This window comes from Topomyia yanbarensis, chromosome 2 (assembly GCF_030247195.1).
Source record: "Topomyia yanbarensis strain Yona2022 chromosome 2, ASM3024719v1, whole genome shotgun sequence".
NCBI classification, from domain to species: Eukaryota; Metazoa; Arthropoda; class Insecta; order Diptera; family Culicidae; genus Topomyia; species Topomyia yanbarensis.
In genome coordinates this window covers 41,920,641-41,947,763 of record NC_080671.1, presented here as the reverse complement: position 1 = coordinate 41,947,763, position 27,123 = coordinate 41,920,641, and the positions used below count along the sequence as shown (strand labels likewise).

At 35.9% G+C, this 27,123-nt stretch overlaps 1 protein-coding gene across 3 annotated transcripts in view; it reads right to left on the bottom strand.

Annotated features, from left to right (window-relative positions):
• LOC131683449 (probable serine/threonine-protein kinase DDB_G0282963) overlaps positions 1-27,123 on the bottom strand; it is a 709,953-nt gene that overhangs the window by 636,685 nt on the left and 46,145 nt on the right. The window contains exons 1-2 of one of the 3 annotated variants that reach the window (XM_058965450.1): positions 13,954-14,072; positions 2,358-3,549 (exon numbers count right to left, since the gene is read on the bottom strand). In XM_058965450.1, coding sequence (XP_058821433.1) covers positions 2,358-2,882 — 525 coding nt within the window. In that variant the 5' untranslated portion in view covers positions 2,883-3,549; positions 13,954-14,072. The other 2 variants (XM_058965449.1, XM_058965448.1) reach the window with 2 other exon arrangements.

Genomic DNA, 27,123 nt, shown 5'->3' with positions numbered 1-27,123 from the left:
TGGCCAAATAGACTTTGAATGGATGTTAGTGACCTAATACTACAAATCGAAGCAGTTGTGGTCATATTTTGGAAAAATTTTCACCTTTATACATTCATTGCAGAATTTATTAAAATCGACATTTTCTGCGTGTTCGTACTTATCACCCTGTAAATCCGGAACCGGAAGTCGGATCCATTAGAAATTCAATAGCAACCTATGGGAACGTTGCACCTTTCATTTGAGACTAAGTTTGTCAAAATCGGTTCAGCCATCTCTGAGAAAAATGAGTGACATTTTTGGTCACATACACACACATACACACAAACATACATACATACACACATACATACACACACACAGACATTGGCCGAACTCGACGAACTGAATCGAATGGTATATGTCACTCGGCCCTCCGGGCCTCCGTTAAAAAGTCGGTTTTCAGAGCAATTGCAATACCTTTCTATTGAGAAAGGCAAAAAGGTATTTTTTAAAGTTGGTGTAATACACAACAAGTCTACTTTTTTAGTTAGTTTTAAGCTGAAGTTAAACAAACGGTTGTGTTGAACTAGGTTTGTAATAATATTGTCTTAGTTAATACAGTCATCATCACTAGAAAGCGATTTTGCTGAATATATAACGAAAACGGTTAAAATATCCCTTAAAATATCACCATTGGGTATACCTGCAAAAATTCTTTAACAATTTTTGATACACTCCTAGTTTTGCCACGTTATACAGTAGGTTCTTAGGTATGTAAAAAAAATATAACGAAACAAAAAAATCGAAAAAAAATATTTTGGTTTTTGGCCAAGAATTTGTTCTAGTTACTCCTCTGTGCAGCGTAGGATCATGGGTTCAATTATCCACGCACACCAACGCGCGCGTTCTCGCAAACATGAAAACGAACTGGTGATTAAATGAATGTTTCAGCATTTATACATTTATAAACGCGGTCTCAAGCTCAAACATATAAACGCTCGTTCCCACACGATCATAAAATCTCATGTCTCCACATTTGAATCGTACGCTCAATATCACAATCAGAATCGCGGCCGGCTACAATTGGCCTTAAGCAGTGTTTAGTGGGTGACATATCCCGTCTCGTCTGCAATTGTAGTGCGTGATTCTAATTCAGTGTTTTCTCCTTTAAGAATGAATATTGTATAGTGCCAGGAGTTTGCTTCCCACACCAAATGCCAAGAGATCGTTTTCGCTTTGTTAATAGCATATCAGAGCTTCTGTGCTTTACTTCCAAGGCATCAATCGGGACGAGCCAGTTGCTTGAAGCATTTACAAATGTGAGCCGGGCATAGCGATTGCCATCTACGCAACTTATCTGGGTTCGACTCCGAACCCCGCACATAGGGTTAGATTTTTCTAGAGATTTTTTTGACCCGAAAACAGAGACGAATAAACCTGAGGTTAAAAACTTTATAATCAAAAGAAAAAAAACTACAAAAGTTGTGTCACTATTTGGAATTAGTGCCAATTTCAGTGCTAACTTGGATTTCTCGTCTTAATGGACCCAAGTTGGTACTAAGTACTGATGAGATGAATTTGAAACACAGATTAGATTTGTTCCACGTTAGGTGTTTTTCCCACATGAATATATTGGTCTAAATCAGTGTTTTCGCTTTTGGAAGTAAATATTGCATTTACACGGTTACTGAAAAACAAAAAGCTCCAGATAAGTTTAAGCAGAGAAAGCTGTCAAAGTCTTCGAAAAACACTTGGTTTAGCAGGCGATTTGCACATGTGGGCTGAACAGCGAAATTTTCACATTTTGAAGAAACACAGTTGTTTTGTGCTGTCACTATGAGAAAATAGATCAAGTCAGGAATGGTATTTGTCGAGCTCAAGGACAAAAAATCTCCAAACTCACCAGAATTGTGCCCAATTGAAAAATATTCTGCAATCGTTAGGCGGAAGCGTAAGAACACTAGCATTGCAAATCACTTCACGGATCAGTGAGTGAGAATTGCAATAGCTGCTGACAACGAAAAGCCCCAGTCCAATGTTTACGCTTGATTTTTAACCAACTTTTAAAATTTAATTAAATTTAATGCAGGTTTTACGAAGCATGTTCTGTACTTCCGACTTTTATTTTCGGTCGCTCATATGATCTATTCTAAATGAGCCTTATTATTTCTCCTATAAACTCTTATGTTCTACACACGGTCCCTACCAACCTGCATAAAACTTTATTTCGTTTTCTCAAACCACGCCGTCTTAGAAGAATGATCTCCGTAACACAGCAAGTACGTGTTAGCCGCAACTCCGACTATTTTCATCCATCATGTAGTTAGGCAAAGTGCGACCATCCCGTGATAGCAGCTATAAAACCACCCACCGACAAAACTCGTGCCCTTACTTACCTTGATAGCTAGACACGTCCGTATCCGCTTGGCCAGGTCCACGTTGTCGTCGTCGGCCCCGTCGAAGAAATCATCGTCATCGTCGTAATCGTCGTCAGCGGTGGCATCATCGTCATCGCTGGAGCTACTGTTACTGGAGCTCGAACTGGAGCTAGAACTTGAGCTGCTACTACTGCTGCCGCTACTACTGGCCACGCCGGCACCACTTCCGGCCCCGCCGGTTCCACTGTTGTGGTGACGCATGTGCTGCTGGTTTTTCAAAACATCACCAAAACTACCCCCAACGCCACCACCACCACCACCATCACCGTCGGCTTCGCCGGTGGCTGAATTCTGATGGTCCAACAGCGAGCTGCCCGAAGCGGTGGAACCATTCTGTTGGCGCTTTCGGGAGCCTTTTTCGTGCTGCTGCTGCTGCTGTTGCCGGCCACCAACCAACACGGTGGACTCGTTCAACTCACAGTCGGTGATACTGGACAAGCACAGGCGGCACAATTTGTAAAACTTGGGCGGTACATTACACATAGTGGATCGATTTTATTCTTCTATTTTGTCGAGATATTGGGCGTATCTGCTTGAATCGCACAGGGTCAACCCTTTCTGTGTTGGCGCAAAAGGGTTGCTCGATCTCGCACACAATTCAGGCAACTTTCGATGGCAGTAGGGAAACACAACTATCAATAATCACTTTCTTCCTCACAACAAAAAGGAACCGAACGGGTTGGTTTTCCAGTAACATTAAACACATTCAGCCGATGACATCGGACAATGGGGGCATATTTCACCGACCGGCATCTAACCGCGCACTGGAGCCTGGTTCTAAGCTGTACAAACAAACAACACTTTTAAATCTGCCGTTGGCCACACCGTAAAAAAAACAAACTCAAATCACCAACTACAACAACAACAACAACAAAATCACGATATCCCAAACTGGTTGATAGATAAAATTGTTAAGAAATCACTCAAATAACAACTCCTTTCGTTGTGTGTGCGCCGGTATTCTCATCGTCTTGGACGGGAGTAGTTCTTCCTCTTCAGGTCTCCCGGGATCGGGCAGGTTTCGCTTCTTCTTCTTCTTCTTCGCTAGTAGAGTACTTCCACCTTTTCCAGACACACACCGCGCCACCCCTTCTCGCAACGGGGGAAACCGTAGGTCAGTGAATGTGTATTTGTGTGGCTTACTGAATGTCTAGAAAGAAATGGTTGGAATAGAGAAGGGAAAAAAACCTAAATTAGAAAACGTGAAGCAAAAGAGATCTGAATGAGCGAGCATTATTTGGCCGGAGGATTGAAACCGTCCTCGAAATACCTACGTAAAGAGATATGTATGTGGTACACGTACAGTCGTACCTAACATAATAGCTATCACCGGAGGAAAAATATAATCTCACGTTTTGTATTTGCTTTTATTGTTATTAGGAATGCTCTTCCCAAGATTTGCTGTTTCGTTTACTCCAACCAGCAGGGGCACCACCCCAGTGCTAGCCTTCCTTTGTTGTGATACCAACAGACATTATGCATTGTTATCCTTCGCCTGTGAAGCTTCGACTAATTTTAATTCACTCGTTATCTCCGGGTCTATTTTCTATCATCGAATCATGGTTCTGCTGCTGCTTCTAAATATAGCAACTCAATTAGTGTCTTTGATTTATACAGATTTTATAGCCCCTTTGATCAGGGAAACGTTAATTCAAAACGTTTTCTGTCAGAATCAAAATGTTCTTGATCACCCCGGTAATCACATTGCGATAAATTTTTCACACGAAAACGGTAAAGTGTACAACAATAATGTCTTCTGAGGTGTTTTATGATGATTTATGGCCTTCATTTTGGTAACATAGTAATTAATTCCCGTTTAAATGAGATATTTGCTACAAAACACAAATAGTGTTTTCGTTTTTTGGAGCCAGCATCAATCCGGCGCTAGCTTAGTCCTGTCACTAAGTTAGTGTCGGATTCTGATGAGACGAAATCGAAACGCAAATTCCATAACTAATTCAGTTATAGATTTTGTGCTCCTCACGCGCAAAGATGGTTTTGAACGATTTTCTCATTAGTGGAAAAAAATAGTGTTTACCTATTTTTTCCAATATAGCATAGTATAAATTTAAGTTTAAGCATGGAAAACAAGGCAAAATTTTCAGAAGTGTTGAAGAGGCTCGTTTGTGAGATTATGTTTACCGTAGACCAAAAATCTGTATTTGTGATATACTCGAAATTGCATGCCATTGTTTTTTAAGGCCCCGTACAACTTTTTTTTCAACATTATTTCTTAAATAGTATCCAGCATTTTACGTGCCATAATGGCGGTTTAAATTGTTTGGTTGTAATACGTTCAATTACCCTTTTTTGACAACAGTTGTTTACGCCAGTTTTACAGCAACGTCCAGTTGGGGATGTCGGGCGGTCATTGAATAATCGTTCAACACATTGGACTATCGTATGATTTCCTCTTACGAGGCGGATGACGTAAACATATATTTCAATAAAAAAAAATTGTTGGCATATTACGAACTGGACGACATTGGCCGCCATTATGGCACTTTTACATTTTATTAAATTTAATGCAGGTTTTACGCAGCATGTTCTGTACTTTTATTTTCGGTCGCTCATATGATCTATTATAAATGAGCCTTATTATTTCTCCTATATCTCCGCCATTATGGCACTAAAAAGCTAGATAGACAAAACTTTAGAAATTCTAAGAAGTTGTTGATCTTGCCAAGACACACATATTTCCAGGAAAGACAATAGGTCTATCCCACGTTACTTTGCAATTATTGGACAAATCCAGATGTATACAGCTAAATTTTCAATAGTAATATGTAAGTTTTGAACAGAGAAAAACAAGCGGTCAGTTTTAGTTGCAATCTGAAGCGCATTTCAGTGCAATAAAACTCAATTAATCTTCATTTGTGTCTCATTGTCTCCTGTACAGTTATAGGCGATTTTGAAAAATTATAGCCTTCAAAGAAATTCCAATATCCATCAAATTGATGACATGAAAATATGTGTTAGTAAAAGTTATATATTTTGACGATTATAACAACTTTATCGAACATATCAAACTTATAAAATTGATATTTAAAAAAATATTTAAAAAATATATTTAGGAGTTATCCAAAGATTACGAGCTGTAACTTCTAAAGTATTTAAAAAAGAGATTTCATGATTCAGCGAAGATATTTGCAAAATCGATCTCGACAACTTTGCCGAAACACTCCAGCTCATTTCGTCGGCCAGGAAAAAAAAATCAATTGAAAACTGGATCAAGCACTAAAAACATAGAGCTGGAATGATAAACTTTACTATTTTTGATAAGTACTCCAAGGAAACTATGGACATAAACATAGGGATGTCAACGTGAACATTTAATCACAAAAAGAATCACTATTGATATTTTTGTCACTTTTAGAGAGATCAATCACAACACCATATGAAAGGGCTTGTAATGTCCACAAAATCCACCGAAGACGTCATTGAATTAGGCGTAAATCGCACGGTTTTGACAAAAACACACTGTACGTCTAGGCGATAGGGGATAGATAAAATAGAGTCTAAAAGGAGTAGAGTAGAGTGGGGTGAAGTAGGTCAGTTTCTTTTTTGACACAAGCTCGTGCGATGGTAGTTTGCACTAATTTTGACAAACAAGCACTCGTTGGAAAGGTGATCTGTTTGGTAACATTTTTGCAATAATGTTTTATTGGCTGCCTAAATATTTTTCATGCTAAATCCAATAAGGCGAAGGCACTTTTTTCAAATTTTCTTAAAATCTGGAGGTACGATAGGTCACTATATTCGAGGTCAAATGAAACGATGTTCTCGCCTATAAAATCAGCAGTTCAACTTTTATTTTGAAGAGTATGAATACTGCAGATTATTTAAAAATTAATAACACAAATAATTCATTAACGTCATTCAGGTAAGGAAATGAGGAAGTGGCAAATGATGTGAAAAATCATGACACCTCTGAAATATTGAAAAAACGTTTTTTCAGCAGCTGCGTCTGGTTTGGTACTTGTGCTTCTTCGGTGTCCTCGTCGTCGCCAGAGTGTGGACTGGAAGTTCTGCATTCCGGTTCACGTGGTTACTTAGCTACGGGACAAACCACTTTTGCGCTTCGGAGTATTTTTTTTGGATTCCTTGTCCTTCTCTTTTTCACACATGTGTTTTTTTTCAATTTCTAATTCAACAACACCATAAATAATTATATTGTTAACTCACTCTGACGCGTTTTTATTGGTGACGTGCACTTTCCTTTCACACGAGCACGTAATGTTTCGAACGGAACCATGAGTTGCTTAGAGGCAGATCGAATACTGCCGCCATCTTTAACAGCATTACGTTCTTTATGTCCTCCTCACGTCTTTTTGGCGTTTTTCGCACAAAATTATGCACTATTTCCTGCTAAAATAATTTAAATTTACTTTATAGTAGTGACCTATAGTACCCCCAAACGGCTGACCTATCCACAGTGGTCGGAAACGCCAAAAACGTGAACTTAATTCACAAGAGGCCAAAGCATCGAATATATTCACAGGGTGTCTTTGGAGGAATTGTTCATATGAATATTCTCCACAATCTGATAACAATTTAAATTAGGCATGGCTTACTATGATCGAACTAAAAAAAATAACTTTTTATACTGACGAGATAGAAAGTTGGTGTCTTTGACAAAGTTTTAGGAATGCTCGTAGTGAAGAATTTTGTTGAAGAACTTGATCATGTAGGACTAAAGGTTATCGATTTATAAGGAGTTTTCTATGGCAATCCCCTTATTTCTAGTTTTTTTTAATATAACTCTTTTCATTGGGACTTTTCGTGCAAACATGTTCAAGACAAATGTGTAGGCATCAAAACTACATAATATTGTCGAAGACTGTATGTAAAAATATTCATTAGTTTCAAAGTTATTGAAGATTTTTATATTTTTTACGCCAACTTCAACTACGTACAAGAAAGAAAGGTGCAAACCAAAATGCACGAACAGGAACTTTTTTCACTGTCTAAAGTATGCACAATAAAGCCAAGAAGGTTTGGTGCGTGGCACTCTAGAACCCTATGAATAGGGTAGGCTTACCTTATCATATTCTAAATGAATAAAATAAATGAATGAAAAAATAGTCAGATTGTTGGAATGTGGTAAACTGAATAAAATTTATGAACTGGAAAAAATGAATAAAATGCATAAAAGAGAACAGTGCATAAAATAAATTAACTAAATTATATGAATAAAATGCAAAGAAAGAATAAACTGATCATTGTCAACCCAAAGACTGAAATAAATAAAATGGGTGAAATGAACTAAGTGAATAAAGAGAATGCTGAATGAAATAAATAATTGAAATTCAAAGTTCATATATTTAAAATTAGTCAAATATTCAAAATGAATAAAGTAACCAAGACGAATAAAATCCATGAAATGGAGAAACTGAAAAAATGAGTATATAGAATTCAATTAAAAAAAATGAATAAAGTAAATAAATGAAACGGATTGTACGAATTTGAGAACCACTGTTTCAGAAGGATGTGAAATGTTTGTGAAAATCCTATTATTTGATAAATTACTAATTAATTTACAATGTTTCTAGAGCTTCCATTTTTTTTTCACTTTTTCGTTCTTCATTTCTTGGCGACGACGATTAAGATTATCTGGTGTTTCTACTTTATTGATGGGCTCTAATTAGTCACCATGAAACTACAATGTTAAATTTGTTTTGGAAAACCAAGATGTCTTTTCGATCACAGATCTCTGAAAAAAAAATGTTGCGCAGGATAGAATTTTCTGGATCAGAATTGCACAGCTGCATATTGCTGAAATATTCCACAGCTCCCTCAATGGTGGTGGCCGATTCAATAAAATCCCAATTGGTGGTTAAGAGCGTATCTTTCCATGCGGCATAATCGGCTCGACAAAAGTCCAGAGAATTCGAGATGGAATTCGATTTTCTGGACCAGTACTTTGACGCGCAATTGGAAATAGTAAAGCAAGATAAGGTCACATGTGTTTTCAAGCCCCTCAAACAGAGAGCGACAGAGGTAGAAACCGATTCGTGAATGAGACAGGTAGATATTTCAAAGTGTGAAATGACTCGGCTATGTCGATAGCACAAAAACCGTACATTCAGTTAATTACAATGCAGTCTCTTTCCAGTCATCCTTATAGGTTGCGAATTGTTTCGGTCGGAATTCTCGTTTCGGAGATATGGATAAATGAGTCCTATAAAAACCAATACTATGAAAAAGAAACTATCAGAATAAGTGTTGAAATTCTTGGAAAAGCAAGTGGCCATTGAAAGTGTCAATGGATAGAAAAACAGCTTTTGATGGAAATCACAAGTCTCATTTTTTTGCGAATAAATTTATTTCTAGACATATTGATCATGAAAAAGAGGGGTGTTCAGAACAAATCAATCAGTGCCATTTGTTACTATACGGTAATGAGTATGACAAACATGTAGTCAGGTAAACTATCTGTCCAATGCATAAACTCTGATTGTAATCCTCAGTACTTGTACATTATGGAGAGCTCGAACGAAACGTGAACTGAACTATTTTATGAAAAATAAAATAACAATAGTAGAGAGGCGGTGCTACTATTGTTATTTTATTTTTCATGAAAGTTCATACCAATACAATGAATATGCATTTTCAATAATATCATCACAAAAAAGGTGTTCTTAGTTTTCTCATGACATGAGCATATGTTTCTTTCAAAATTCAATAGAGATACGGAAAGTTTATTAAATGCACCTGAAATGTCTCTTCTCAAAATTTTCATCTCCAGACATCCAGACTACCCAAATAAATATAATATTTTTATGTGATACCAAAGTTGATGTAGTTTCCGAATTTTGGTAACTTGCCTCTCCATAGTGCAACGTTTCGCAGGGGCTTTCATCTTAAGAGTTTGAACTTTTGAAAATAGTTATACTTTTCTTACAGTAGAAAAAAATATCAAATTTTCTTAGAACTACAAATATTTTTTGTCAAGTAGGATGTAATATTAAATATGCAAAAAAACCATTTATAGTGTAACAGTAGACAAAAAATAGTTTCGTCTTCTCAAACCTATACAACTACATTACACACACGAAATTAGGTACGAGTCGTGACATAATCCATTTCGTTACATTCTGAATTGTACATATTTTGTCGTATGCAATTTTAAATGTTCTCTGATTTGATGGCATTGTAAGGGAACACGTATCCGCCGGTTGATGCCAACCGAGCTGGCATTTCTTTAGACTGCGCAAACTAATTTATTTGTTTGTTTAGTGTTTATTTGACCAACTAGGAAACGAATCCAGTGGGTCTTAAATGCGCGTGGGAAATAAGCATGATCTTGTCTGAGTGAATGATGATTTTTGAATTATGTATGAAGGTTGAGGATTGACAATTCGCAAGAACAATTCAAAACCAATTACCAATTTGCGGCAATCATTTCAGCACGAGGAACAAATGTTCTATTGTCATATTTAATGGTTTACTTTTGGTCCATTAAATGATCAGTTAATTATACTTAGCTAAGAATAAGTGCGTACAATTTAGCCACGGGGGTGTTTGATTCGTGCATGATATTAATATCGTTTAGGAACGCAGCATCGATATTTTTATGTTTCACGTCTTCATTGTAATATCGCAACGTTTACTCGAACGAGGTGGAAAATTTCAAGTTACAGGATCTCAAAATGCTTGTAATAATACCTATATGTTACTATGTTTAATTGCCGTAAGGTTCTACTGTATCGATTTTGTTGGCTATTTTCGGCAAATTTGAGACTAATGTGGTTTTTGTTTGAGGCGAAACTGAGTCAGTTCCTAACCACAACTGCTGTCAAAATGTATGAACTGATAGCGGTTAGGGTTAGAACCTGACTCAGTTTCAGGTTCAAACGAAATCGCCATAAGAGAAACGAAAGCAATGAAATTGAAAGACGGATAGGTATTCTAGAGCGAATCAGTTATAAACTTAGAACGGAAAACTAGGACTAGGAAGGCACATATGGACATGATCGAAAGGAAATGTGAAGAATTCTTTGCGTTCTGCTAAGTAGGAGTTGGGCGTTGCACCGAAGTCTACCGCATGGTCTATGGTAGAACATAACTATCATCATGTTTTACCGCCGATGCCGGCAAAAAATTCTTCACAAATCCTCGCCTAGAACGACCATGCGATCATTCTTCTCCTTTCTGCTAGCATCAAGCCGTTACGTATGCATTCAATCGACACCAAGCTATCGGTGTCGCACCGATCCTATTGTGATTGAACTACTTATTGATTTTTTCCTTCCGCACACACGGATGGCTGATAGCAATTAATGACACAGCTCAGCTAGCAGAAATCGAATTTTTATCTACTTTTTTACCAACTAGTTTAAGTGTTACTATGTTTAATTGCCGCAAGGTTCTACTGTATCGATTTTGTTGGTTATTTTCGGCAAATTTGAGACTAAGAGAAGCAAAAGCAATGAAATTGAAAGACGGATAGGTATTCTAGAGCAAATCAGTTATAAACTTAGAACGGAAAACTAGGACTAGACTTTCAATTTCATTGCTTTCGTTTCTCTTAGTCTCAATTTTGCCGAAAATAGGCAACAAAAAATCGATACAGCAGATAATACATATAAAGGACCATTTATAAATTCTACTACGCTATTAAGGGGAAGAGCTATGACAAATTGTGACACAAATGGGATGTGGAGCACGTAATGTGCTTTGACACAATCGGCCGTTTTACGCACGGTTTTACCATGTAGATAGGAAATTCCATAGAACATCGACTTTTGCGTTTAGCGGCAGTAATGGGCTCCTATAAAAAAGGAAAAACTGCAATCGTTTAGTTCATAATAGACCAAGGGAATAAATAGCGTGGTAATATGAGAGAAAGTTAGTTAGTATTGGGCAATCTTTGCATGACATAATTTATGAATGGTTCCCAATCTCACATTTAAACTCAATTTTAAATTAGGTACAACACTCCCGTCAACCGGCTGTCCAGCGTTCAAGTTGTTTTCGATGAAACAAACTCTCGATAAACTGTTACCCAGAGTTTAAAATCTAGAACATTTTCGTCAATAAACTATTCAAACTTTTAAGCGCGAAAATATATTCCTCAGTCGCGTCGCTTGCTTGAGGCGAATCCTGACTAACAACCCAATACTTGGTACTTATGGGAGGGTCACTGAGTGGGGACATTCCGTTAAGTAAGTACCACATCAACACTTCCTTTCTCATATCCGAAGTAACGGTAAATATGGTCGTGGGCTGCAATGGTGGTTCTCAGGCGAAATTCTCGCTTGGGCTGGATCAATTGTTATTCCCAAACAATGCTCCTCAAGTAGTCTGGCTGGAAATGAGAGTCATCAGTCTGCAATCTACGAAGTATACCGTGCTTATGCAACGAATATTAATTTTTGAGAAGTAATCAATTAATTATTGAGCAAACCCACAAAATAATGACGAAATCGAATTCTTTAAATCACGTAGATGTGTTCTTCATACGTAGATGTACTTGCATACTGAAAATTAGTAAGTAAGGAATAAAATTATAAAATGATTCTAAATGATGATAAAAATCTCGTTCCTAATTATTATAACATGTTTTAACTCTAATGAACATAGTATAAGTAACATATACAAAAACAAAAATAATTGTGACAGGGTATTAGTGTACATACATATATACACATTATCACAATTTGTCGAGTTGAGTCGATTGGTATGACACTTGACCCATGGAAAAGGGGTTTCTAGTTGGAGTGAATCTTATACATTTTTTGTAAGAAATGTAAAACCGGTTCCAAACTAATCATATAGTAACTCAAGAAACCTTTATAATGACGTTATTCTGCAGCTTTTAAATATGCACCCCGCAACGTAAATGCACAATTCCCGACATTATGAACCGATTCTTGAACCGCCAATAATCATTCCAACGCACGACTATCCAGAAAAGGGAGAATGGAAAAAACATCCGCCACAAGACTTCCCAGTCCGAATTGGCCATTGTCACTGTTATCACATCACGCCAATCGGTGATGGGAACTGAACGGTGCATAAAAGACAAGCGTAGGTGAGCGTGATGGTAGAGTGACGGACCAGTCGGTCGGTCGGTCGGTTTTGGTCAGGTCAACACAGGTAGGAGTAGAACACATGCAGTTCGACCGAGACGATTTTACTTCTACTGAGCGAGTTAACCTCTCGTTCTTGTTTTTCATTTCATTTCATTTCGAATCGTCGTCTCAAATGCCGAATAGAATCAGGCAAATTCTTTTGTGGATTTTCAGTGAAGCGTACGGTAATAAAAAAAAGCAGCCAAACTACCACACAGCCATGAATAATGTGCATGAATGTACTGTAGAAAGCTCCTTTACGTCGCCGTTGGTGAGTATTTTATGTTAGGGTGAATTATCGTTGGTTTCACATCACTAAATGGTGACAGATTTGCCATGAATTGGCACATTTATACTGAATGACGATGTAAAACTTTTTTATATCGATTCAATCCCACGTGGCGTATGCTCGAAAAGGTGAAGCAATATTAACTGTCCACTGTGTCGTGGCCCAGTACAGCAGCTCCGTCAAGCGTGCTTGAATTGAACTACTGCTCAAAACATTACACACAATCGTCATGCGTGTGTGCGTGACCATGGTCAAGTAGTGCCGCATTTTCGTTGACTGATCACAAAAATAGGTACCTATTTCACGATTATGTTTAGGTATTTTTTTTGTGGATTTCCAAAGTAGGAAACTTCTCGACCGATATAATCCAAATATTAGTTCGATTGCTGAATAGACGCATATGCGTGAAAGATTGATCAATCACTCTAAAAAAATCACATTTTAAAACGAACCGTACACCTATTATTAAATATCCTTTCTGTCATTTGACGCAGATCGATTATGACCCATCTTGATTTCAATCTTCTTTATCGTTGGAAATAATGTCAGTTTACACCATAACGAGCATTGTTAAAAACCCATAAAATATTTTTTCTTCTCACTAACAGTAAAAGTTGATGACAATACGATTCGAATGCTAATGGCTATTGCAGTATACTGCGGATATCACTTGTTATCAGTTTCCATAGATTTTCGTCTAGTGCCAGTCAGCCGAACACGATTCCGGATAAAAGCACTGTATAATATCATATATTGCAGTTTCTCAAGAAAAACATATGATAATCCAATGGCCGCAATATACATATAGTCGCATATACACAAACACATACACACACGTATTAATGTTGCCTGAAATGAGAGTAAATCAAAGTTCGAGTGTTGTCCGGCCCTCGGGTACGTTTTGGGGAGATGCCGATTACCGGTGCACGTTGGCTCGGCAAGAGTACAGTAAGGGAGAGACGGGTTATCGAACACTCACCAACAATAACAGCAGCAGCAGCAGCAGTAGGGAGATTTGGATACACAACACAGAACACACAAAACAGAGAACGGACCCGGAACGGAACGGAACGGAAAAGAGACTTGAATAAAAACACCGCGACGAACTAAACCCGACACAACTCGGTAGAACGGACTAACGAAAAACACTGGCCCTGCTCCTAGTACTCTAGTAGAAGAGGTGCCTCACCTCAGCCGAAAAAGAAGGTATAAGGAGAGGACTCGCACGCGCGCTGGCCAACAACCACAGAAATCTGTACGATTCGCCGAAACACTGTAGCAGCCTGTCCCGTTCGAACATACGATCGAGAGAATGTCGGCTCTGATACTGAGGAGCACCGATACCAGACAGGATGGTGTAACCATGCTGCTGCTGCTGCTGCTACGACGGCGACGGCTTCAAGGGTGAATCAGTATGCGGCTTCAGCCGCTGCATCGGTGTCTGTGTCGGTACAGCTTCGGCTCACCCTGCTCTGATATCCGACGTACCGTATGCGTGATGATGATTGCGGAGAGCGTACGCGGGCGCGTTTCGTGAAAATGACCAACATAGTTGAAACTGCAGCACTGTTCAAGTGACAGGTAAAGAATTGGGCAAAAGAAAATATTGCTAGGAAATGCAGCTTTCTAAAATACAATTGAGTAAAAAATCGATTATCTAGGTTTTTGTGCCTGCATTAGTTCCAATTGACACAAATTTGACACAGTTCTCATACAGAGTCAAAATTCTCGGGGGGTGATCGAGGATCATATTAAATAATCGTTCTGCGCATACCTCCAAAACTCAATCTGCATAGTTATTGAACCTTTTCTGTAAAAAAAAACTCGTCTTTGAATACATCTAACTCAAAAAATATATTTTTCGGTCGGTTCCGACAGCATGAAGTAACAAATTACTTTATGCTCGTCCGGACATGCCGTAGACTCAGGTGATTCGCATTTCTAATGCCAAAAGATCCTGACTCCTACGGTAGCAGACAAAGGGTTAAGTCGCCGGTAAACTCTAAGTTTGCTCATATGACCCTTTCCACGCTTTTCTAAAACTTTCTTCCTTACACCCCTTGCTCTCCCTTGAGTACTATGGCTCTTAATATTGAAAAATATGCTTCACCTTCAAGTCCTTGCTAATTAAATGCCGTAACAACAGCTGAAAAGATATTTGAAAGTTTTTTGGTGTCATCCAAAAATAACGAGCTATAACTTATCAAGCATTTAAAGAAGAGACTGTGTATTCAGCAAAGATATTCGTGAAAGCGATCTCCCCAACTTAACTCATATCTTTTACCAAACAATTTAGTCGAAGAATCTCACTTGTAACAGGATCAATCACGGAAATCATATCAGCAAATGACAAACTTTGCTATCTTTGATGGGTAGTCCGAAAACACTATTAACGTAAATTCAGCCGTTTCCACGTTAACAACCAACCACCATTTGAAACAATTTATTTTTTTAAAATTTCCAAATTTATTTGAAAATACACGAAATAAGCCATTGTTGTAACAGAACATACTGAACATGCCAGAATGACATTTAAAAAAGTATATTATTAAATTGACTGTAAAGGGATCATCCACAAACATTGTTGAAGATATTAAAGATAAAGACTTTGTGTCTTCAGCAAAGTTATTGGCAAAAGCTTATTCATTAAAATAGTAACACCTTATGGAAAGGCTTGTAATGTCCACAAATCCGTCGGAAGACATAATTGACCCAAGTTTAACGATTGTGGCATGTGGATTGCGCGATTTTGGCAAAAAACCAATGTGCCCTCCCAGTGCTTCGAAATTTCAACATCAGTTACCCATTTCTGCTTGCGTTTACCAAAACCAAAATTCAGATTCACCGCCTCTCTGATTCATTATCTTTCCAACTGACTGAAATTTCATGCAGAATCGAATGCTTGAGTACAAACATAAATTCCTTCACCAACCAAAACATTCATTTATTATTATGTGGACAGTTAGAAGGCAGAAGTTGTCATCTTCTACATTTTCGAGCATAAGTTAACTGCGTAATCTATATCTGGTGCACTTTTGCTCAATAATTCCTCTCAGTGCTGGCATAGAAACAAAATTCAGTTTGTTTCTGAAACCGAACATGTCCGAACCTGAATGCGCTGTGTCGGGAGAACGAATGGCGAGGGAAACGAACTAAACATTTCATTCATCGCGCAAGGCATGAATTGAATTTTGTTTTCTTTCAAGTTCACGCAGGGATGTCAAATTTTTTAAGTTCTGTCCATCCAACGAAACTAAAAACAACAATACGAAGTATACTTTATGAGTTGAGCGGCATTTTAAGACAAATAAATTATATACTCAAAAAGTACAAATACTCTACAACGGTTATGATTGGATGATATGTGTTGAAAGATTTTTTTTTCGAAAGGTGATAATCTATTACCCCTCGAGAGTATTTTTACCCTGTATTTAAAAGTATTTTTACCCTGCATTTAAAATATAAAATGAAATTTGATTTGCAATAAGTGAGGTTGTGTGTTGTTTTCGGATTATTGAAATTCATAATTGAAATGTTTTTTATATCAAAATGGATGATACATAGTCGAAACAAATCAATACTAATTCTTCACAAGTGCTAAAGAGATTTTTGTAAACAAATTTGTTTTGCTTATTATTCCGCTACCGAGTGAAATTTTATAAAAAATGCACATTAATCTACATCTCTACCCTTCGTAGAAGCAATTTCAGATGTTTTCTGTATTTAAATAATAACAAATTAAGAGAAAGTAGCAAAACAAAAGTTTGTTTACAAATCTTATTAGCCCTTTTTAAACGTAATATGGAAATATCGTATGTTGCCCTAAGCATTTATTTGCATATGTAATTTTGTCAATATTTTTGACGAAAAAGTAATTGAGATTTAGGTATAAAAACGGTATATTTATTGTTACTACGCATTTCTGATGTCTATCCAAAACACCCGAGTAAATTCTCATGAGTTCTAACAGCCCCTTGAAAATGAAATCAGTTTGAACCATAATTCAGAACCATTAACGGACTCAATTACCCGTACATACCTTAAAATTTCCACATTTTTTCCTAATTTCTGTTTCCAATTGCGCTTCCTTAGGATGCTACTGCCATTATGCTTTTGGCTTCCTCAGAGATGTCCAAATTATAGCGAGCAGTGAATAAAAAGAGCATAGGAAGCTGCTAAATTACTAAATTCGCTCAAACATGTTTCAAAGTTGATAGTGTCTTGCTTTTGTATTTATCTCTATGCATCTTACTCTAGCTTATGGCAGTTCTCCTATTCATCCTAATTCAAAAAAATTTTTTTTTGTATTCTCGAAGGCCCCCCCCCCCTCTCATATTGTGACAAATGTGAAAGTAAGCTCAGATGCCAAATTTCGCATCATTTGAACAATTTTAGACCCCCGCCCACTTCGCTTGAAATTTTTTGAAATTGGTACTATGGGAAAATATGGAGGAAAAATACATTAAATGCTATAACTTTTGAAGTAGCAATCAGAAAATTACAATTTATACCTCTTTTGAAAGGAAATAATCATAGTACTTGAATTAAGATATTTTTGTTTCTATGAAAATACGGGAAAGTGGGGTACTGGGTCATTTTGGACCCAAAATCCCATATTTTTAATGATTTTTCTGCTCCGTGATGCAAATCGTACATATTTTGTAGTTTTTCTAATGTGAAAAAATCTCAGAAATCGAACGGAACCCTTTTGACCTTAGTCCGAATATGAAAAGTTGAGGTTATAGGGCTTTTTGTCATTCATATTAAATTTTATTATTTTCTCATGCATATATCTCTATTATTCTTCAATCAATTTTCATAAAATGTAACTTATTGAACGTGTAAAATTCTGAGGAAAAAAACAAAAATAAATACGTTAGAGGTAAAATTAAGAAACATCAAACTTTTTGATATTTACTTTACAAATCTCATTTTTTTCATTACTTGTCCTAATACCTCAACTTCCCCTATTTTTCCAGAAATAAAACTATTCTCATGTGATCCCTAAGCATATTTTACACTAAAAGTAGTAAATTAAATAAGAATTTTGTTGTTAAATGGAGTTAATATGTGCGATTTTATGATAAAAATGTGAATATATGTCAGATAATTTGATGTTTCTGAATTTTACCGGTAATGAATCTATTTTTGTTATAATCCTAAAGATTTTCCACGTTCAACAAGGTATAGTTTATGAAAATAGAGTGAAGAATTATAGAGATAGATTCACGAGAAAATGATAAAGTTTAATACAAATGACAAAAGGCCATTTAACCCCAACTTCTCGTATTCGGATAAAGGTCAAAAAGGCTCCGATCGATTTTTGAGATTTTTTACATTAGAAAAACTACAAAATATGTATGATTTGCATAACGGAACAGAAAAATCATTTAAAATAGGGGATTTTGGGGCCAAAATGACCCAGCCCCCACTTTCCCGTATTTTACTAGAAACAAAAATATCTCCATTCAAATGCTAAGATTATTTCCTTTCAAAAAAGGTATAAATTGTAATTTTCTGATTGCTACTTCAATAGTTATAGCATTTAATGTATTTTTCCTCCATATTTTCCCATAGTACCCAATTAAAAAAAAATCAAGCGAAGTGGGCGGGGGTCTAAAATTGTCCAAATGATGTGAAATTTGGCATCTGAGCTTGCTTTGGCATTTGTCACAATATGAGAGGGGGGGGGGCCTTCGATAAATTCAAAAAAGAATTTTTTTTGCAAGCCCTAACGTACGTGTTATGCGAAAATGTTAAGTGCGTTTCATTCGTAGTTTCTTTTTAATATTGAACCTCTTGGTTCAAAATGTTACCTCTCCATCGATCTCCACCGTGTAAAACATTGAAAATAACTCAAAATGGGGGGCATTGCAAAAAAACCCCATTTTTGAAATTTCAAAATACATTGTGACAAATGCCAAAGTAAGCTCAGCTGAAAAAATTTACATTACAAGTTTTTCACATTGTCATTAGGAGGAAAAATATATTGAAACAGTAATTCCATAGTAACGATGTGAAAAACTTCCAGAAAAATGGGCGAGAATATAAAATTGTCCAAATGATGTAAAATACTTTGATATTTGTTACAGTGCAGGGCTCTAACGAAAGCATGTAAGTATTGAATCCCCATTTCGAAAAAAAACTAGCACAGATTTTGAAGTGAACAACAGTGTGAAAATTGACACATTTATTTTAACGCCACACCAACTACATTTCGGGTCATCGACAACCAGGGATGCCATTATGCCAGATTTATCTGACACAGCCAGAGTTTTTGGCAGCTTCCAGACAGAAAGACAAACCTCTCCTTCTGCCAGATATTTAAGTTTTAGAAGCTGCTACATACACATTTTGGAAATTTGGGTAATAATGTCCCAAACTTAACAAATATTTAATTGATACATCGATGATTTTGAGGTCGCTGTCAAGTGCTAGATTTTGCCAGACATTTTTAGTTGAACTGTCAGATTTTCTTTGAAAAATAGTGGCAACTCTACGACAACAAGAACGTAAAAGAACTGATCTTCCGTTCTTAGCGGTTCGCACTTAATCCATCCACCGGATGAATAATTAAGGTTGAATAGGTATGTATAATATATAGATTAGATCATAATAAATTAAACCTGTTTAAAAATATTGATGATTTTTAATTTTTTGAATTCCTAATGTGCAGTCACTTCAACAAAACTGATAGTACAATCCATTTTTCTGTGTGTATTTCATAGTCTTATAGAAAAAATGTCGGTATAAACAAAAACTGTGTACAAACGTTTGACATCAGACATCGCTGTCCCTTAAAGATAATCATTTTAATACCAAATTTTTGGAGCCGGGTAGAAAATGTACAGTTCGAATCGGTGCTATAAATATTCGGGTTTCGAAGAACAAACACAACCGCTGTTCACAGTTGGACTTATTGATTGATTAGTTTTTGGGACAAACTAAACTAATTTAAGTGAGTAATCATTCTGTTGGAAAACAAGAAATGATATAGGATGAAGCATTATGTTAGACGAAAAGGGTTTTATTTGATTACATAAATGGTTGATTCTGTGAAAAGGTGATGTATTCCTTGTTTAAAGTTGATGTTTTCCACCCAATATATAAGATTTTTTATATAATCGGCTATTTCCATGAAAAAACTAACGTTTCACTAGTAGTTTATGGAACTAAATTATAGTTGTATTATAAATCGAATATGAAAATACTAGATCATTTTATATTACTACACCCTGAAAACCTATGACTTTAACCGATGATGCAATTCAACAAAAACTGGTTCACGAATAATTTAGATTTGAGAGTCTATTTCATTTCGCCGAACAGTCTATACGAGTGTAAAAAGGTGCCTGCATTATTTTAGTTGTCATCTAATTTTAGGCCGACTATATGTTATTTGAACAGTTAGGTCTAGTCTACTTTCAAAAAGTAGAACGCAGTCATAATCGCACAGACGGTAAACCCAGCGTGTGATATCACTATATCAGAAACGGCGTGATAGGGAAAAAACTATTTTGCTCGATACTGCCGCATCACGGTGTGTTTGTTTGGTATTGGTGAGGTTGTTCGTTTGAACGTGTGAGCGCAGTGTGATTATACTATGTACTCTCAGCTCAGCAATCGCTGCTCTAGAATATGCTCGCTCTGGCTGATTCGATAAACACTCTCACTGCTGCTCACCGTGAGCGGATATATCGCATTCACCTACGCGACAAGACCATTCTGATTTTTGCTCTTGATAGTTTTTTTATTACTTTTACATGTACTAGCGCAGTGATGAAGTGGCCTCGTTTCCCCCGAATCCACATGTAGAGTTATGCAGTAGTTTTTTTTCGGTTGGCATTACATTGGCGGCAAATGTTCATCACTTACGAAAACAAAATCCATATTTGATATTGGCAGTTTTATGGCCATACGATGTAATAAAGGACCGTTCAAAGTTCATCTGCTCGAGTCGAACACGCTGCCTGCATTTGACCCTAAAACAAAGATTAACTTTATCACCACCACCTCCCACACGTCCAACGTGCACTGTTTGCCTGCCGTTGCCAGGTAGTGGTAGTGCACGAGATATTCGATCATCACAAACCATCAACCCACCGTGTGTCTGTACACCTTTCTCACTCCCTCTCTCTATCGCTCTTTCTCACATCGGTTATCGTTGTTGCTTATTTACTAACTTTGCGTTGTGCACACTTTCCGCATAACTTCAGCAACCCAATGCGGACCGGTGTACTTCTTTTTTTAAATATCTTGAGAATAGATTAACATAGATAGGTTTATACAGTTGTAGCTAGTTGTAGATAGTTCACAGGTGACAGATAATAGACAACATTTAATGTGAAACTAACTAGGTCGTAGATGCATAATAAAAGTTAAAGATAGGACAGTGAAGATAGTTGCTAATTAACAAAATTAACTAGGTATAAAAGTATAAGAACTGAGAAATTTCGTAAGTGCTGGTTGGCTATCAAGTTTATGACTTTTCATAAAATCTACAAAAGCTACCGGAAAAAAATATCAACTTCAACTTTGAAATTAGATTTGGATGTGTCACTCCACAACATTTCGAAGTTTCATCGAACTCAGAGAAGCCGCATATTACAACTTCGAACCCTGTATCTTTTTTAACAATAAATCTTTATGTACTGAGTTTTGGCCCTGAAAAGGATGAATGTATATTTGTGGGTCGACAGTAGAATTTATTTCGATCTAATTAGACCAAGTTTTGCAGCATTACAGCATAACAGCAAGATACAAAATAACTAGTTTGCAAACTGCTAATTCTTTTTATGCGAGCTACCATTCGTCGGCATCAAAGGGGGCGGTAATAACAACGCTATGAGCATTGCACATCGCCGATCGAATGAAACGGACCAATCATGGCACAGATAATTATTGTTTTCACAGTATGCATTATTTCAGTTATTTATAGCACTGACACATTTCACGGAATTAACTATAAAATGACTGCACACATTTCCGATCGAATAGTACAAAACTCTAGTTATTTCGTTCAGCACAACGAAAGGTATTCGCATTCAAAAACTGGGAAACTATTCGAGAAGAATCTCCCGCAACCAATCTTTAGAAGTATTCTACTTCAAAACTGAAATGCTAATATTTATATCTTAAAATCCTTGAAACCATGACTATTTAAATATTTTATCTTTCCAATTTGTGGATCGTTGGATACTTATGCTTAAAAGCTTCCAGTGTTTTATTGTTAGATTTTTGGACCACTGACTCGCTAGATCTTTGTATCTATCAACTTGTTCGGATCTTCAAATCATAAGATTTGGAGTACTGGAACATAAGAGTTTTCTTTTCTTGTATCGTTAAATCTTTGGATTTTTAAAGCTTTGGAACTTCTTTGGATCTTCGAATTTTTGGATCCTTCGTCTTTGGATGCAGTTTGGGATTTTTGATCGTTTTTACCTCGGATCATTGGATCGTTGGCTCTCTGGATCATTGAATTGGATTTTGAGATCCTCGAATACCTTGATTTTAGTATTTTTACCCGCTAAAGGTTTTGTATTTCAGATATCTTTTTATTTTCAATCTTTGATTTTTTAGATCTATGTTTCTTGGTATTTCCATATGTTTCCATCTGTCGTTCTGCGGACCCATTTCGTTCTTCTGTGAATGGTTGGAATCATCTGATTTTTTGAAAAGTTTTTTGGAATTTTTGATGTTTTGAGATTGGTACTTTTGGATCATTTTATCTTTGTATCATTAGACGTGTCAATGTCAAAATATTTGGATAATCAAAATTCAAAACTTTTCGATTTTTTCTACGTTTAAGTTATATATCACTGGATTCTTCTTTTTCTGGTCATTACATTACCGCGAATAGTTGGATCCGTAAATCTCTGTATCCCTTGATATTTTAGAACAACTTTTGGAATTTAGATCTTCGTATCTTGGAATTTCAGTTTCGGCGAATCTTTTAAATTCTGCATCAAATGGTGTGATCATTTAGTCTTATAATTTTGGGATCTTTAGAGCTTGGTGTTTTTGGATATCTCCATCTTTGGATCATTGGACCATTTAATCTTCGAATATTTTAACCCTTAGGTCTTTCAATATTTCTAGAGAAAATTTTCAATAGGACGTAAGTAACATTGAGAGCCTCTCTTTGTTTACTTTCTCTTTCGTTTATTACGACATCACTACAACACTTTGCACTAATTTTCCAGTACATATCGAAAGCCGACGGTTTTTACTATAATATTATGCAAAGAGTAGAGTAGTAAATGTTGAAATGGCCGAGTAATGAACAGAAGAGAAAGACCCCAAAGAGAAACTCTCATTGTTACTTACGTCCTATTGAAAATTTTCTCTAGATTTGTTTCATCTATATTTTTAAACTCGTGTTATCGAGTTTCCCCTCTTAATCTATGGATTTGATTTTTAGGTCCTTAAATCTTTGCAGTTCACGGTTCTTTTGTAGTTTTATTTCTTTGGATCATTCGATCTTAGGATTTTTAGGACATTGGATCGTTGGATCCTCTAATCTTTGGATGGTTTTTAGCGCTTTGGATATTTTACCTCTGATCATCGAATCATGGGGACGCTGGGTCTTTGGATAATTGGATTGGATTTTAAGAACTTTGGATCGTTTTATCTCTACGGATTGGTACTTCGGAATTTCGATTCAATGAATCTTTAAACCTTCAGGTTCATTGGCATTTCTGGATCGTTCAACCTTTAAACCTCTGAATTTTTGAACATAGCAGCACTTTCAATTTTTCTGATTTATCGATCATTTCATTGGATTTTGAGCTTGGCACTAATTTTGTTTTAAATAAGATATTTGAAAGTTCATCTTTAAATTATTCGATTTTTTCAACGTTCAATGTATCTTTGGCTCCTTTCTTCTTTGGGTCTTTGCATCCAAATTTTGAATCGTCTCATTTTTGCATTGTTCTGATGTGTTTTAATCGTAAAATATTTGATTTTCAATTTCTTTGCACTTTCTGAATTATATAATTGGGTGTTATGATTTATTGGTCTGTGAAACTTAGTGTTTAATGTATTTTATCATCACGGACTTGGACCTATAAATCTACAAAATATGGCATCTTCATATCTTTCTATTTTCTATTTTTCCTCTAAACATTTTAGAAATTAGGTGGACAGTAGGAGAAACCGGAATGAAACGAAACAGTACTTCTTGCTAGTGAAACAATACCGTTAGAGGTCTGGCTACAAAACATTTGTTCACTCATGTGGTAGTTAAACGTGTGGTTTAAATAAAAAATGCTGCATGGTATGCTGTTATCATTCGATCTGTGTTAGACAATAATTGGAAAGATTTGTAATGGTGCCGTAATAGTCAAAAGAGAACGTCAACAAAAAGAACCTCTTACTGTTTATTGGAAAATGTACTCGAGATATAGAAAATTGTTTAACAAATATTTGATTCTTGACCTAGAAGAAGAAACTCCTCGATTATGAGACACTGATCTTGTGATCATTTTCCGTGCGAACAAGCTTTCTTATGAAATGATAGTAGTGATCAACGTTCTTAGTTTATCAGCTCTCGAATATTGAAAGCCATAGACACTGGGTACCGGATGCAATGTTGGCTGCTAAGAGGTAAACAAATAAAAAAAGTCCCTCTTCGGATTCTGCTTACTGAATCATCAATTTTATTACCCCACAAGATATAGTTAGGAATGTTCTAAAATACCAGTAACCATCAAATTTTAGCTTGAACAAGAACAGTGAAATTTTATGGACTGATATCTGAAAAGGTACCCGGACATATAATAATAATATAAGTAGATGGATAGATAAATGAATAAATAGGGTAATAAATGAATGAATAAATAAATAGAGGGATGGATGAATAAATAGATAAATAAACGAATGATTAGACGAATAAATTAATGAAAAAACATAAGTAAGTAATATTTACATATATACATGGGTACTTGGATTAAAAAGATAAATACCAGTGTTAGAATAGTTTTGCCAAAAAAAAAAAAACAAAAAAACAGCTGAGTGAATTAAATGTTCAAAACTATAGCACTATTGGTAAGTTTTTATATGCTTCAATCTACCTTCTAATCTCGCCCAGAGCAGAAGCAATAAAATGCTTTATTGATAGCTCAATAAAGTAAACAATCATTTTCCAATGCTTTGTTACTTATCCACTGCACAAACAGTATAGTATCGTTTCTATGGCTGCACAGTGAAATGAGAAAGCCACGAAAGACAAAAGTGCCTCTACTACAAGAATTATTATTGCGACTGACTTAAACATACTCGCAGTTGACAAAACGTGCGCCAGGTGGAACAGTTACAAAATATGTAAAAGGAGCTTATCTGCAAGGAAGTGGCTACATCATGGGCGTAATGCGGTACTGAAAACGTTCAAAAGTTTAGCTGAAGCTGGAAGCATCATTGTGAAGAACATTCTGCAACACAAGATCGAATACAAAAACGTTTTAGTCAAGTGTACAGAGATGATGACAAAATCGAGGTACGTCGATTTGCACTGCACTGTCCACTAACTCGCCGTTAAGTGAATCATACCGATAAGGGGAAGTGGAATCCATTAATTCAAGAAGCTTTTCCCATATATTTTCAACAGTTCGTGTTGTGAGAATCAAGATAATGAATCATATTCCTTCTTGAATTGTATTTGAATGCAAATCACATATAATCAAACAACACTGATCACAAACTCAGGCCAGAATCGTACGTGCGCTATTCGGATCGAAGTTAGTAACTACCCTCGTCAGTGTTCGTTTTTTATAGATTAATATTTAATAGCACAAAAAATACCACGTGACTGAAGCCATAAATTATTTATCTTGTCATACGGCGAATAATGGGAACCAATCCGAGTATCGTTTATAAAAGATTTTAAAAACAAATCAATTGTTACATTTTTAATAAAGGACCGTTTTTTAATAAATAGCTAATACATCCAGTTATGTGCAACGTTAATATTTGTTACTTTGTCGCATTGCTGGCCGATGTTTTGAAACAAGCTCCTATATGCGCTGAGAGGTTAAGTTCGTTATATTTCTCATCGAAGGCTTTGCATAACACCGAAAATTCGGGTACTTATATTTATACTGCACGGGTATCACGGTACCAACAATGGGTCGGTATTCTCGGGATAGTAAGGATACCACAACCCTACAGTGAATTAGTAGATGAATAAATGATATAATGAATGGGTGAATAAATAAATAGAAGAATAGATGAACGAACAGGTCAATAGGCGGATAGATAAATAAATGGATGAATCAATTAATGAATGAATATGAGAATACATGAATAGATGAATAAAAGAATAAATCAATCAATTGGTGAATAAATGGATAAGTGAATGGATGAATGAATGAATGAATGAGTTAGAGGATAAATGAATAAACGAATAAGTGAATAAATAAATAAATAAATGATCTAATCAATGGATGAATGAGCTATATAATGAATCAATGAATGCATCAATGAATAAATTAATTACATGGATGAACGGATGATTATATTATTGGATTAAGGGGTGAATTAATAAAGAAATGAATCGGTGAATGGGTGAATTACTGGACGAGAATTTTTTTTGTGCATTAAGGGTACAAGAATTTTTTAAAACTTTGTGTGCAGCGAATTGATCAAAACTTTCGTGCATTTTAGTGTATCATATCAATAACATTCTCTAATTTTTTCTATGTAAAAAAAATGACAAACGATGATTTGAGGTGTTACCTGCCATGTAAAACTAAAGCTACTTAACCGATTTTTTCAAACTTTGCATAAACATTCTATGTAAAAATACCTAACCCCTATGTTGAGTTTTCGAGATAAATTTTCAATCAAGGGTTTTTTTTACACATTTTAAATAAAAAAATTTATTTTTCACGAAAAATTCCGCCTTTTTATGAGTAAAAACCCCCTTAATTAAAAAATTATATCAAAAACTCAACGTAGGGGTTAGGCATTTTTTACATAGAATATGTATGCAAAGTTTGAAAGAAATCGGTTAAGTAGTTTTTGAATGGCAGGTAACACTGCAAATCATGTTTTTTTCCAGAGACGTTCTACAAACAGCTTCATCACCGAGTCATTTGTCGATATTTTTGCATAGAAAAATTACAGAATGTTATTGAAATGATACACTATAATGTACGAAAGTTTTGATCAATTTGCTTCACGCAAAGTTCTTAAAAAAATCACAAGAAAAAAAAACTTTAATGCGCTGAAACCCTTACCTCCCCCTCCCTTAACTTAACTGGCAAGCCGCGCGCACGGGATTTTACAGAATCTAAATAAAAATAATTGCATTTTTTTATTTTTGCATCTTGTAAATATATAAAAGACTCACGACTCCTCTAAG